The 13,331-nt window shown below is 38.8% G+C and overlaps 1 protein-coding gene across 3 annotated transcripts in view; it reads left to right on the plus strand.

Moving 5' to 3' along the window:
* gtdc1 (glycosyltransferase-like domain containing 1) overlaps positions 1-13,331 on the plus strand; it is a 63,443-nt gene that overhangs the window by 48,853 nt on the left and 1,259 nt on the right. For 2 of the 3 annotated variants that reach the window (XM_079821224.1, XM_079821225.1), the window contains exons 7-11: positions 3,485-3,594; positions 4,385-4,529; positions 7,539-7,609; positions 7,936-8,027; positions 8,813-10,236. In XM_079821224.1, coding sequence (XP_079677350.1) covers positions 3,485-3,594; positions 4,385-4,529; positions 7,539-7,609; positions 7,936-8,027; positions 8,813-8,914 — 520 coding nt within the window. In that variant the 3' untranslated portion in view covers positions 8,915-10,236. Of the gene's footprint in view, positions 1-3,484; positions 3,595-4,384; positions 4,530-7,538; positions 7,610-7,935; positions 8,028-8,812; positions 10,237-11,213; positions 11,245-13,331 lie in introns of those variants that run through there. The other variant, XM_079821226.1, reaches the window with a different exon arrangement.

Below are 13,331 nucleotides of genomic sequence, written 5' to 3' on the forward strand. Positions count from 1 at the left end.
AGGAAATAAGGCATCACGGCCCTCATGAAGGCTGTTTTAGTTACTAGACTGACAGGCCGGGTAATAGGCATCCCTGCAGTCGCCATGTCACCTCCCCGCAGGTCAACCAGTCTTAGTCCGGAGGAGGTAGCAATCACATCGACAATGTAGCGAATCAAAGAGGCTGCAAAATTAATGAGGGAATCAACGTCAAGCCAGGAGGGAAAAGGCAACATAAAAGAACCGGAAATGAGAGGAAATAAGCCCTCACTAATACCTCATCTAAGGAGATTCCACCCAAGTGGGAGGTGTCTTTTGTCAAAGCGCTTCTGCCCCGGTAATTGTTTTTGACCTTCAACATCGTCATTTTTGTGAAGAGAGCTCTTTCTCAGACAGTATACAGAACGGCAGTGCTGACGAGCTCAGAGATTGGTCACAGCCTCTTTTGTGCAACGTGTATGAGCTCTGTAAGGCCGTTGTTCGGTAACGTACCTCTGCTTTATCAAGAGGATGAGCCGCATGGATCACCATTCGACTGTCAGGGTTTTGATAGGTCTTCAAGCGCGCAGTTTAGGCCAAAGAGAAGGATTTCAAACCAGTGCGTCGAGGGTAGTTGTATTCAGAGGGAAGCTTCATCAGATGGGCCGTCTGCATGCTGGTTAGCCACATTAGTATTTCTGATTGCAGAATAAAACCGGGGCTTGCGGTGAAGCGGTCCAGAATGCGCTTAGGAAGTAATTCCATGAGAAAGAAGACTTTGCTCTGACTTTTCAGACACACAACAGTAAATTGTTTTATTTTATACATGTACAAAACACCCGTTGATCTTCTCATAGTACAAAATAAAATTGAAATGGCATTAATAAAACATATTCTTTGAAGTACTCCTCATTTAATCTTATTAAAACCTGTAAAGTGTGCCTTGGATTTCAAAGGCACACTTTAGACTTCAGAGTGAACTATTTTTGAGGTAATGAAAGCATTGCCAGCGATCGCTGTGAAGCTGCTCACCAGATCTCTTGGCTGAGCTCAGAACTTTAATGGAAGCACACCAGCAATCAGCGGCCTGGCTGCATCACAGTGACAGAACATGTGGCCTCAGCTTCAGATGTGTAATTAAGGTATACGAGCTGAGATTCGAGGAGAAACTTTGAGAACGCATACCACGCACCTCAAATGTAAATAATTGTATTAACGTTTCCATTTGTTTACGCGTTTCTGCGAAATCAAAATGAAAAATGTCAAATTTCATCAGAGTTTGTTTTATCACAGATTTTACATTTTCTCAGTATGTTTTTTATTTTTGCAACAATAACATCAGAACATGTGTGTAAACATAGAAAAGTTGAAGGTCATTTAAAAAAATAATGAAAATCAGAAATGGACTTTTTTCATGGTTATTTTGTGGTTGCAAAAATAAAGATTACTTGAAGATGCTAATAATAATTGTTTATTATTATTATTATTATTATTATTATTATTATTATCATCAGTTAAAGATACTAATAATAATAATTGTTGATAAAATCTCTATCTGTTTCAATATATAATATATATATATATATATATATATATATATATATATATATATATATATATATATATATATATATATATATATATATATATATATACACCGATCAGGCATAACATTATGTTATGTTAATATTGTGTTGGTCCCCCTTTTGCTGCCGAAACAGCCCTGACCCGTCGGAGGCCAAATCAACACCTCAAACTCGTTGTGCTCCTCAAACCATTCCTGAACCATTTTTGCTTAGTGGCAGGGCACATTATCCTGCTGGAAGAGGCCACAGCCACCAGGGAATACCATTTACATGAAAGGGTGTACATGGTCTGCAACAATGCTTAGGTGGGTGGTAGGTGTCAAAGTAACATCCACATGGATGGCAGGACTCAAGATTTCCCAGCAGAACATTGCCCAAAGCATCACACTGCCTCCGCCGGCTTGCCTTCTTCCCATAGTGCATCCTGGTGCCATGTGTTCTCCAGGTAAGCAATGCACACGCACCCGGCCACTCACGTGAAGTAAAAGAAAACGTGATTCATCAGACCAGGCCACCTTCTACCATTTCTCTGTGGTCCAGTTCTGATGCTCACGTGCCCACTGTTGGCGCTTTAGGCAGTGGACAGGGGTCAGCATGGGCACCCTGACTGCTCTGCATACGCAACAAACTGCGATGCACTGTGTATTCTGACACCTTTCTATCAGAACCAGCATTAAAGGATTAGTTCACTTTTAAATAAACGTTTGCTTCTAATTTACTCACCCCCATGTCATCTAAGATGTCCATGTCATTCTTTCTGCAGTCAAAAAGAAATTAAGGTTTTTGATGAAAACATTCCAGGATCTTCTCCATATAATGGACTTCAATGGGCTCCAAATGGTTCAAGGTCCAAATGACAGTTTCAGTACAGCTTCAAAAGGCTTTACCAGACGATGAATAAGGGTCTTATCTAGCGAAACGATAAGTTTCTGCGAGAAACCGAGCAGTATTTATGCTATTATTTTACCTCTTAACAGACAAACGTGATCGTCTCTGAGCTCCGCCATAACTTCCGCTAAGTGAGGTCAAAATATGTATACGTAGATGCCTCATTAGCGCCTGCACGGATCAGTAGAATGAGGCATCTACGATCGATATATCTATGACCACGTTCGTATTTTGACCTCACTTAACGCAAGTAATGGCAGAGCTCAGGGATGATCACGTTCGTCTGGACTTTTGGAGCCCTTTGAAGTCCATTATATGGAGAAAAAACCTGGAATGTTTTCATCAAAAACCTTAATTTATTTTCAACTGCAAAAAGAAAGACATGGACATCTTGGATGACATGGGGGTGAGTAAATTATCAGCAAAAGTTTATTTAAAAGTGAACTAATCCTTTAACTTCTTGAGCAATTTGAGTAATACAGTAGCTCTATGGTCTGTTTGATCGGACCATGCGGGCCTGCCTTCATTCCCCACGTGAGCCTTGGCCGCCCATGATCCTGTCGCCGGATGGACCACTTTTGATAGATACTGACCACTGCAGACCCGGGAACACCCCACAAGAGCTGCAGTTTTGGAGATGCAGTTTTCGTCTAGCCATCACAATTCGGCCCTTATCAGACTCGCTTAAATCCTTACGCTTGCCCATTTTTCCTACTTCTACACTCACTACCATTTAAAGGTTTGGGGTCCGTAAGATTTTTGTTGTTGTTGAAAGAAATGATTCAGCAAGAGGGCATTAAATTAATCAAAAGTGGACTTGTACTTTGTTTAATAAATAATATGATAAAAATATGATCAAATAAAATATGCTGTATTATTAAATGTTAATGTGATGGGTACTGATTTTTTTTCCCTACTCTTTATTTTTAACATTCTTTTTTGGTAATATTTTTATTGCTTTCCTGCTATTAATTAATGTGTATTTATGTTATTGTTTCCAACTGTGAAATAGTCAGTGTTTTTGTTTCTGCTTTGTCTCTTTCTGGCTAAAGGGAACATGACAAAAACCCACAGCTGTTCTTCCAGACCTTACTGAAACTCAAAGAACGACAGCTGAGCTTTGAAGTTTCTGTCCTGGGAGAGACCTTCACTGACGTTCCAGGTACATCATGTTCTGTAGGGATTAGGGACGGGGATATAATTAAGCAATTATGGTGTGATATTGCTTTTGTACCACAGTTCTTCTAGACAAACTTTTCCAGTTAGTAGCCATATTTTTTTCTCTTCACCAAAATCTTTTTTTCTTCTCTCCCTCCCTCTCTCTCCCTACTTTTCATAGAATGATTTAGTTGTTTGATACCTCTGATGTCATGCTCAAATGTGATTACATGTTTAACTTTGAAACAAATTTGTTAAGTGCATCGCTTTAGGTTCAAAGATCGTCTGTTTATCGCACACAGGCAACATTTTCATTGGCAAAATACACTCCTCATTAGTGGACAATTATGTTTTAATATCTTTCGGACAGTCTTAGGTATTTATGGAGTTGCATTCATTTCATTTATGTGCCTGCACACTCTAGCGCTGCCAAAACGAGGCTTACAGGAAACACAATCTCTTATATTGAGATGCAAAGTTTTATCGTGGCATAAACAGCCATGGGACCAAAAGAAATAAACAGATCGTAAAGGTTGCTCATGTTATGAAATTATGTTTACGATTGCTCGGAAGGCAATCACATTGAAACGGTTTTAATCTATTTTGATTTTGCTAATAGAATCATGTTATTGATTATTTGTGCCCTTCTCCATTTTATGTCCAAATTTATGATGGCCTTGCTTATTTTATCTCCTCGCAAAATATGACCAAAACTTTAAACATCCCTCTCTCCGCTAATTACTACACGTCGATATTGAGGCCTCTGTCCCTTTCTCCATTCCTTCCCACTATAGACATCTTTTCAGAAGCCAAAGAACAGTTGGTTGACCACATCCAGCACTGGGGTTTCATGCCCAGTAAGGAAGATTACCTCAAAGCGCTGTGCCAAGCAGATGTCGTCGTTTCCACAGCCAAGCACGAGTTTTTCGGAGTAGCAATGTGAGTTTCATCTGCTGTCTGTCACAGAAATATGTTCTCTCCAAACAGAAAGTCACCACAGTGGTTTATTTATGTTGATTAGCGCAAGTGTTGTTTGCTGCTTTTGTGAAATTTAGGAAAGGGTATCAGTTTTAGCGAATTTAGTCATTCATAACTTACCACAGAATTTATAGTAACTCCTATTTGTTTAGCAGCCAAAATGATGTGAAACAATACAAAATCATGGCTAATACAGAAAGACAGCTCCATCATGCGCACACAAAATGTGAAGATTACCATGAGCGTGTAATTCTCCAAACCCCCAAACAGACCCAGAAAAGTTCATGGATTAATTGAAAGGTTGCTTTCAATCCCAAAGGCCTGTCCTCTCCTTCTGGGGGTGTTTCACAGTCAGGAGGGTACAGCGTGTGTTTTGGAGCGACCTTTGAAAGCACCGGCCTTGATGTGTTCAGCATCGCCTGGATCAATATCTTCAGTCACCTGTGCTTGACTTTTGAAGAGTTTGTTAGATAACGCCCAGAGCCAAGGTAGCACTCATCCAAAGTGTGCTAGCAGGGGCTCGTTCCACACAGGGGACTTCGGTCATCCTTGTTCTGTACGCTAAATGTATACATCCTATTAGATGACAGCATTGATGAATTTTCCAGGCTGTGATATCGATCGGATGGAAACATCCTTTGCTTTGCGAGGTAACGGTTTAGACTCGCGTTCCCTTTGGGACTCTTACTACATACGGCTGAGGTTGTTCTCGATTTCATTAGATCAAAGTCCAGTGGAGAGAAGGAATAAGGAGACTCCTCAGCTGTGTGTGTTTTACGTTTATGTCCTCAGGCGATGTGTGTGTTCAAACACTGATCAAACACCTGCTGTCGGCTTTTCTTAATAATGTTTAACTTCCAAAAACATCTCGTTTGAATTGAGATGAATAAGGGTAATTAATGATCGGGTGTTTCTTTAACTATGAGCACACCATGTGAGAATTGTCTTTTTTTTTCCTTTTCTTTTTTTCACCACGGTGTCATTTTGCACCACTTCTTAATGCATGCATCTACTACCATTAATTTGATAAAAATGACAGTCAGTTGTAAAACAAATTGACTCGTTTGTATTGTTAAGGTGAATGTCTAAAGCTAATAGCTAGTATATGTATCCTAATTAAATGCACTTGGGCAATTCACAGTTACATCATTTAACAAAAGAATATCTTGATTATATATAATATAACTTTTCATACGTCACCTCAAGCATACGCTTTACTGAGATGCTTGTATCCTAAAAAAGTAAAATACATTTAGAAAGGAAAATTTGGTTGATGGAAATTGTGACGCAATATGCATCATTTTCACAAAATAAATACTGAAATGTATCATGTTTTATTCACTCTTAATTTGTTTATTTGTTTATAATTATGATAGATTTTAATATTTCAAGATACAACATCTGGGAAAAGGGTAAAACAGTGATATCATAAGACATTTGAAAAGTATATTGTGACCATATAAAAAAATCTGTTCGTTTCAATAAAAATCAACCCCTGGGACATAAAAGTGCCTGAAGTTGAAGAAACATTCACTTACTAAATCAATTTTGCTGCAAAGGACTGATGACATGAGAAAAAGGCCGCAAGACCCTAGAACTTGAATCACCTGCTCAAATGCTTTCGCCGATCAGTCCTCGCGTCTCATTGGTCAGCCTGCGCCACGCAAGGGGACTTTTCTCCACCGTGTTCTGTCCTCGTTATTGTGGAAATTAGCCTAATCTGATTAATTGTCAGCAGACGCCCATCCGTGCCCTCCAGAAAAACAGTAAGGCAGCCAAGCAGAATGATCGCCTAATTATATTTGAGATGAAAAGCCTGATAAGCATTTGCACGCTCACACATTAACTGCATTGACATGGAACTGACCTTAATCAGTTTCATACGACGGGCTGTCATAGACTCCAGCCGAGCAACTTTGATTTACAGTGTTCACTGTGAATTTGATCAGGGAAGGGGATGTTGACGTTGCAGAGTAGGTAATACTACACTAAACCTTCACTGTCTAGTGTTTGCTCAAGGACGGTGACTGTTGTGCTGTTGTTTTTCTTTTCCTTTGTAGAGAAATTATAGCTAGGCAATGTGTTAGTTTTTTTTGCTTTTCCTCCAACTGGCTTGGAATAAAGAGATGTGAATAAAAGCGCACGTTTTATTGCTTTGGTGTGAATCTATGAACCCACCAAAAGTGATGATTCCGGAAACTGCAAAAGAAAAGAAAAATGTACGCTTTGTTTTCCTCATGTCACAAATCTGAAGGTTTGCTGTTAGCAGCGTATGAGTGACCATTAAATATGTAACGATACAAACCACTTTGAAACGCAACTTTGTGACTCGGAGACGTTTCACAAATCCACAGGATTGTTTGAGGAGATTTGTCCCATTGCTCAATCAGAATCGTGAAATTTCTGCAGTGAATGGCAGAGGGCTAATCGGATATTAAAATATGCATGGTTTTAGCATGGGAAATGAGATGAGGATCTGATGGTGAAGGGAGAGATGGATAGACTCATTAAATATTAATACTCATTCTACAAAATATTTAAACAGCCGGTCATTTCCACTGCCAGCAATAGGGGTTCAAATGAGTTGAATCAGTTGGGAGCAAAGTTTGCCCTAGATTGAACTATTTGATGAACTAAAAGCATGAGATAGTGTGCAAAACTATGCCATAGTTATGAGGTAGCTTTAGGTATTTGAAGTAGAAAAAAATATTTTAAAATGCTTTGATCTGCTGTGTATAACGGGTGAAATTGATCAAGGTGCAGTCCAGGGTGCCGCTTCGTCTGTCAGGCGGTCAGTTGGAAAAATAACGATCCCTTAACTAGTTATGATGGCTTTGTTTAGTATTGGCAGTTGTTTTGGTTTGTTGTCTGCCTCATAGTGCTGAACTTTTATTTGTGCCGTTTCAGATATTTCAATAGATTTGATCAATACAGAATTGAACTTTATATGACACAAATCTTCTCTTTCAGGTTAGAAGCGGTCCATTGCGGTTGTTATCCCCTGTGTCCGAAGGCTTTGGTCTATCCTGAAATATTCCCTGGTAAAATTCTTCTCTCATTTTCATGATTTGCCAGTGATGAGAAAACTAGCTCTATTTCATATGCAAAAGAAGATTTATTGTCACAGGCAAAGCGGCTATGTTCAACTTCTGTGTATGATGACTTATTCATCTTAAAGCACAATCGACGAATTCGCCATAAACCATTCTGGCGTTTTTATATAAATAAATAAATATAACCACAGTTCAATAATGTACAGCATCACACACAGCATGGTGTCAGCTGAATTTTTAATGCTGAAAGTGCCTGCGATCTCATCTGCTCTTTGAGGTTTCTTACTTATCAAATATGTATTTTCCTCTTGTAGCAACATATCTGTATTCAACACCTGAACAGCTGTGCAAAAGACTACAAGACTTCTCCAAGCGACCGCAATTAGTCAGACAACATGTTATCCAGGTAAATAATGTTCATTTCACCGGAAATCAAATGAACAACAGAGAATTCTAACATGTTTAGTGCTTTTTAGTCTGCGATTTGTACATGAATAAGGCTAATACATGATCAGTAATCAATGCAAGACAAGCCTCTTGCAGGAATCATATTCATAACCTGCCTAAATCCCTTTAAGGTGTATAACAAATCAGTCAAGCTCTTTATTGTCATTTTAGAGGTACAGCGAGAAGTCATCAATTGGTTGATCACAAGTCTGTTGTAAAGTCCTGTGGAAAGCAGGAGAAAAAAAGCAACAATATAATGAAACTATATAATCATGCACAGATAGGAGAGAAATTTTAATAGTCTTATTTTACACAGGTAAAGAAAATGCTTGTTTCTTTTGTTCAAAAGTCAAAAGAGTCAGGCATCCACTGTATTTTGAGGCGAATTTGCCACTTGTAGAAGTTTTAATGCAAGATAAAAGAAAATACGAAACTACATTAAATATGGTTCGACATTTATTTATTGTCATCCATAATTTGAATTATTGGCTTGATATACACATTTAATAATAACAATAATAAATATACAATTTTTTTTTTTTTTTTTTTAAAGACCTGGGGTCTCACTTTTTGTCGAATTTAAAATGATGAAATGATTAAAATCTACATCCTGGAGCGAAACCACTTGAACCACTGCTTAACTAATCATAAAACAATTGGATTCCAATTCTGTCATAACACTTTCACAGTTCTCTGCTTTTTCCATCTCATTCCCTTTATTCTCTTTGTCTCACTGTATCCTAGGTGAACCTCAGCGCTTTCTCCTGGGATACTCTGGGGCACGGTTTCAGATCTCTCCTGAGAGCAGGCAGTGACATGATGTTAACAGAGGAACACATGACATGACGTGACCCCCCCAAGAAATACATTATGATTTCAAATCCAGCCTCATTGTTAAAGAGAGTATATGACCCGAAAAAAACGACGTCTACCTCTCTGCTATTATTTAAGAAAAAACATGTATATGTGATGTTAATGTCCTCGTATGCCGTAAAAAAAGCAGCTTTATATTTGTGGTTAATGGAAAAAAAGAACAAAGTAAAAATAAAAAATAAAAAAACCTGAAACCGCTTTCGTGTCGCGCAAAGGCGGGCCCACCTCATATTTCGGTTCATATCCATTTTTATCCTTTGTGCCGGAGGACTCCAGCCTGGAATTCTGGAGTCTTTGGTTCCCACTCCGACAGAGCGGCAGCCAAGTTGCGGCTTGAAACGTTGTGGGCTCTTGCTCCACCTGAGGTTGCCAGGTTGTGACAAAGTCCCCCGAGGCTCGGTAAAGGTTGATGCAAGGCTTCCCCAGGACTGTGGTTGAATCTAAATATGGTTCTTTTATTTTCCTTGCGTCGGAGATCTGGCTGTACGTTGCAGCCGGGAACCCGCTGCATAATTAAGGGGGCATGGTAACTAGCTATTTATATGTGTTTGCAAAATGTAAAATCTGGGCAAACTAACAATGGCCCGTCAGATTTTCCATAAAGATATAAGTGTCTGCTTTCACATCACAGCAATGCCACAATCACACGGCCCACTGCAGGCCTGCCAACATATGTGTTATTAAAAGAGGCCTGACTTTTATTGCAGGAGTTATTGAAGGATTCCTCCTTTATTATCAGACATTCTCTCAATAAAGCGGCGGACTTTCAGGCGTTATTATTTCAGACGCATCGATTTTTCAGGTGCGCCGGACAGAGGATTCGAATTAAAGGCTAAAATATAATCACGTCCCTGTCTTCTCGCACGCAACCGAGATTAGTCTCATTACTCCTCATTAAGTAGGAGTGCTTCTTTCATAGCTCATAGAAAAATAGTCCTAATATCCTACCTCCATATGTAATGTATTTCATTTTTTAATGGAGTCAGCGAGATACTATTATAATATTTTGAATGGTCCGGCATTATCACATATGGTTTGCCTCTTTTTGTTCATCTGAAGGCGAATACTTGAGACTTTTGTTATTTATAAGGATCAGATGGATGTGATTGACCTGTTTGCACCTTATCCTGCGCTGTCAGATGAGTTTGCCATCTACCCCGGGCCGACCTGAGGTCAGGACCTAATGACGCCATAAAGCCTATAACCTGCCGTTTCGGCACAAAATGTCACCCCACATATAAAAAGTTAATAGCAACCTCTATAAAACTCAGTGCACATTAAACCATTTCATTGGCATGTTGCTGTTTTCTCACTGATGGTGTTCTAGGGAAGCTAATTTAATGCCGGCTGAATCCGATGGCAAAACAAATGGTATTAAGACTTGTGCGGTCTTCTTATCCCCCCCCAACCCCCCCAGAGTACATGTTTGGTATCCCGTTGCTGGAGCTGCACAGAACTTGGAAAGCTGCCATTCATATTATATGACTACATTAGTAGATATATTAATATCTGACAGGGGAATCACTAAAGTGAATTTGATCTGATACAGCATCAGGTATAAATACCAGTCTGTTTAAGATCAGGTAATGGCATTCAGACCTTTGAACGTTATCAGATAATGGTATCCCAATTAGATTCTTGGAAGGAACAGAATTCAGAGCAGCAACTCGCTGCAAATGAAATGCACAGAATCATCACAACCTCTTCCGAAACCAGCAAAAGGATTTAGGAAATGGAAAATGGAAATGGCACTTTAATGAGAACCCTCAAGTTCTGACTTGAGCAAAATGTAGCGGTCACAGTAGAGTTTGAGCATTGGCTGTCACGAAATTAGGAAAGGATTTAATTCTTCATATGTATTAATGTATTTATTTTCATATGCTTTCCTAATCAACTTCTAGGTCAACAGGTCAGCTCTCTATTGAACCCCACTGGCTACCTGTAATGTCTATCACCTTATTTTTAGGAATTTTATTAGCTCCTTATTAATCAAATAGCATTGTTAGTATCTAATAATAATATACAATCATTTTAAATAAACAAGGGAAGGAGTAAAGGTTTGTGAATTATTTGTTAGGAATGGACTGTACACAAAGAGGCTTTAATTTTCTTTGCATGCAGCTCGATGCCAGTTTATCTTTTTGTTTTTTTCACACCAGCTCATGTTGTGGCACGCTGTCCAATTATACCATTACCAAGGGGGAAGTGTGTACTACTGTTTGTGGTTGTACAGTACGGTTGTGTGATATCATTTGTTTGTTTCTCCTCACAGGATGAGGAGGCGGTCCAGGCTGAAGTGACAGGTAGAATACTCCTTTTCACTTTGTATAACATTGCCCTGATCAATGATCTTAAGGGAAGACCGGAGGAATGGATAAGAGAGAGAGAGACGTTGTTGTCCTCATGTGACTCATTCATATGCTATCAATATGCTGCCATGTTCTCTTGGAGCCCAGGCTCTTTTTAATGGGGCCTGGTGGTTAGAACATGGCAGGCATCTCACAGGGACACTGTATTGTTATGCTTTCATTTACTTTTGGGCCCTTTCTTGCATTGCTTTTTCTGTTTTTTGCGGACTTACAAAGACGCTCGTTTCCATGAAGCTCTGCCAAGAAGGATGGGAAAACAAAATGTGGGGGTGGGGTGTGTGGGAGTTTGTCGGAGTTCGGAAAAGCGCAGTGGTCTCCAGTTATTACATGAAATCATTAGACGTGGAACGTCTTGGCTTACGTAGAGAAAACATGAATGCTGCAGTTTCTTACGGCTTTGTGCGCCCCTTGCCCACAGACCGCATGGCGTCAATAGAGCCCTTCACACTGGTCACAATGGTTAGCAGACCTGAACATTTGATCAACTTGTTGCTATTTGTTCCTGAAAAAAACGACATCACAGTATCCACAAAAGGATCAAGCTGCACTGTTTTTAACATTGATAAGAAATATTTATTGCGCGTCAAATCAGCATATCAGAATGATTTCTGAAGGATCATGTGATACGGAAGACTGGAGTAATGATGCTGTAAATTTAGCTTTGCCATCACATTTATTATTACATTAATAATAAATTACAATAGTAAACCAATTATTTTAAAGTTTTTATTGTATTTTTTGATCAAATAAATGATCAACACTAATGTTAGTGCGTTATCCCATGTCTTCTGCAACTGAAGCCAAAGGCTTTCCTTTGAACATACAATAGATCTGTCCAGTTTATTTTCCACTCGCTCCAAATGTGCTCGATGGGGTTGAGGTCTGGACTTTGAGGGGGGTCAGTCCATCATTTTCAATGTTCCAGCAGATTCCTTTCCTTCGCAGGTAGTTCCAGCAATAGTTAGAAGAATGTTTTTGGGTCATTGTCCTCTTGGAAAATAAATACAGGCCCAATAAGACGTCTCCCAGATGCCAAGTGTTCTAATCATTTTTGCCACCACTGTACACACACACACACACACACACACATATACACATTATATATATATATATATATATATATATATATATATATATATAATATATATAATATATATATATATATATATATATATATATACACACACACACACATACATACATACATACATACATACATACATACATATATACACATACATACATACATACAAAAACCTCTAAGTCTGTCATAAGGCATTTTTCTTTTAAATGAGCATTTTTTTTTTTTTTTATCAGGATCCTATGTTTAGGTTCAGTAATTTCACTTTACTGGCAATAAAAATATATATACTCACACACACACACACACTTGGCAAGGTCAAAATCAGTGCAGCAAACAATCTGTGTGAAATACTGAAATAAATACTTTGGCTTTTTTTTTTTTTTTTTTTTTTTTTGATTCAGTCACTTCACACCACGTTCCAAACACTCTAAATGCACCACACCTTTTCACAAGCCAATTTGATGGGAGACGTTAATTTTGCACATATTAATGAGCAAAGCACCACCTGCAGTACGACGGCTCTCAAAGTGTGAGCTCTGTTGCACAATGCCCATGCAGTGTCATGTGACCATGGGATCTAGCACAAAATAAATCTGGGCGTTCGCTTCGTGTACACGGCAAATTTCTGCCAATATTCTCCCCTGGGTTACTTACCACCTCAGTCCATCCACCCACACATTTTGATTTCTTGTTATTTGAAGCATTTAATGCAAGAATGAACTCTACAGCGTGCCCTCTCGTCTCTGCTTGGGCTGCTGATGTTCAGTGCCTTATACTTCTGACCAAGACCCACACACTGTGAAATAAAGCTCTAAGGTGTACCTCTATCATACCGTGATTTAATTATTTTTCCCTTAAAAATGTGAAAAAGTAAGGGATTTCTCCTGTTTTTTTTTCTGTAATTTAATTATAGTTACTTCTGATGTAATTGCATTAT

Source organism: Gobio gobio (genome assembly GCF_949357685.1).
Source record: "Gobio gobio genome assembly, chromosome: 7".
NCBI classification, from domain to species: Eukaryota; Metazoa; Chordata; class Actinopteri; order Cypriniformes; family Gobionidae; genus Gobio; species Gobio gobio.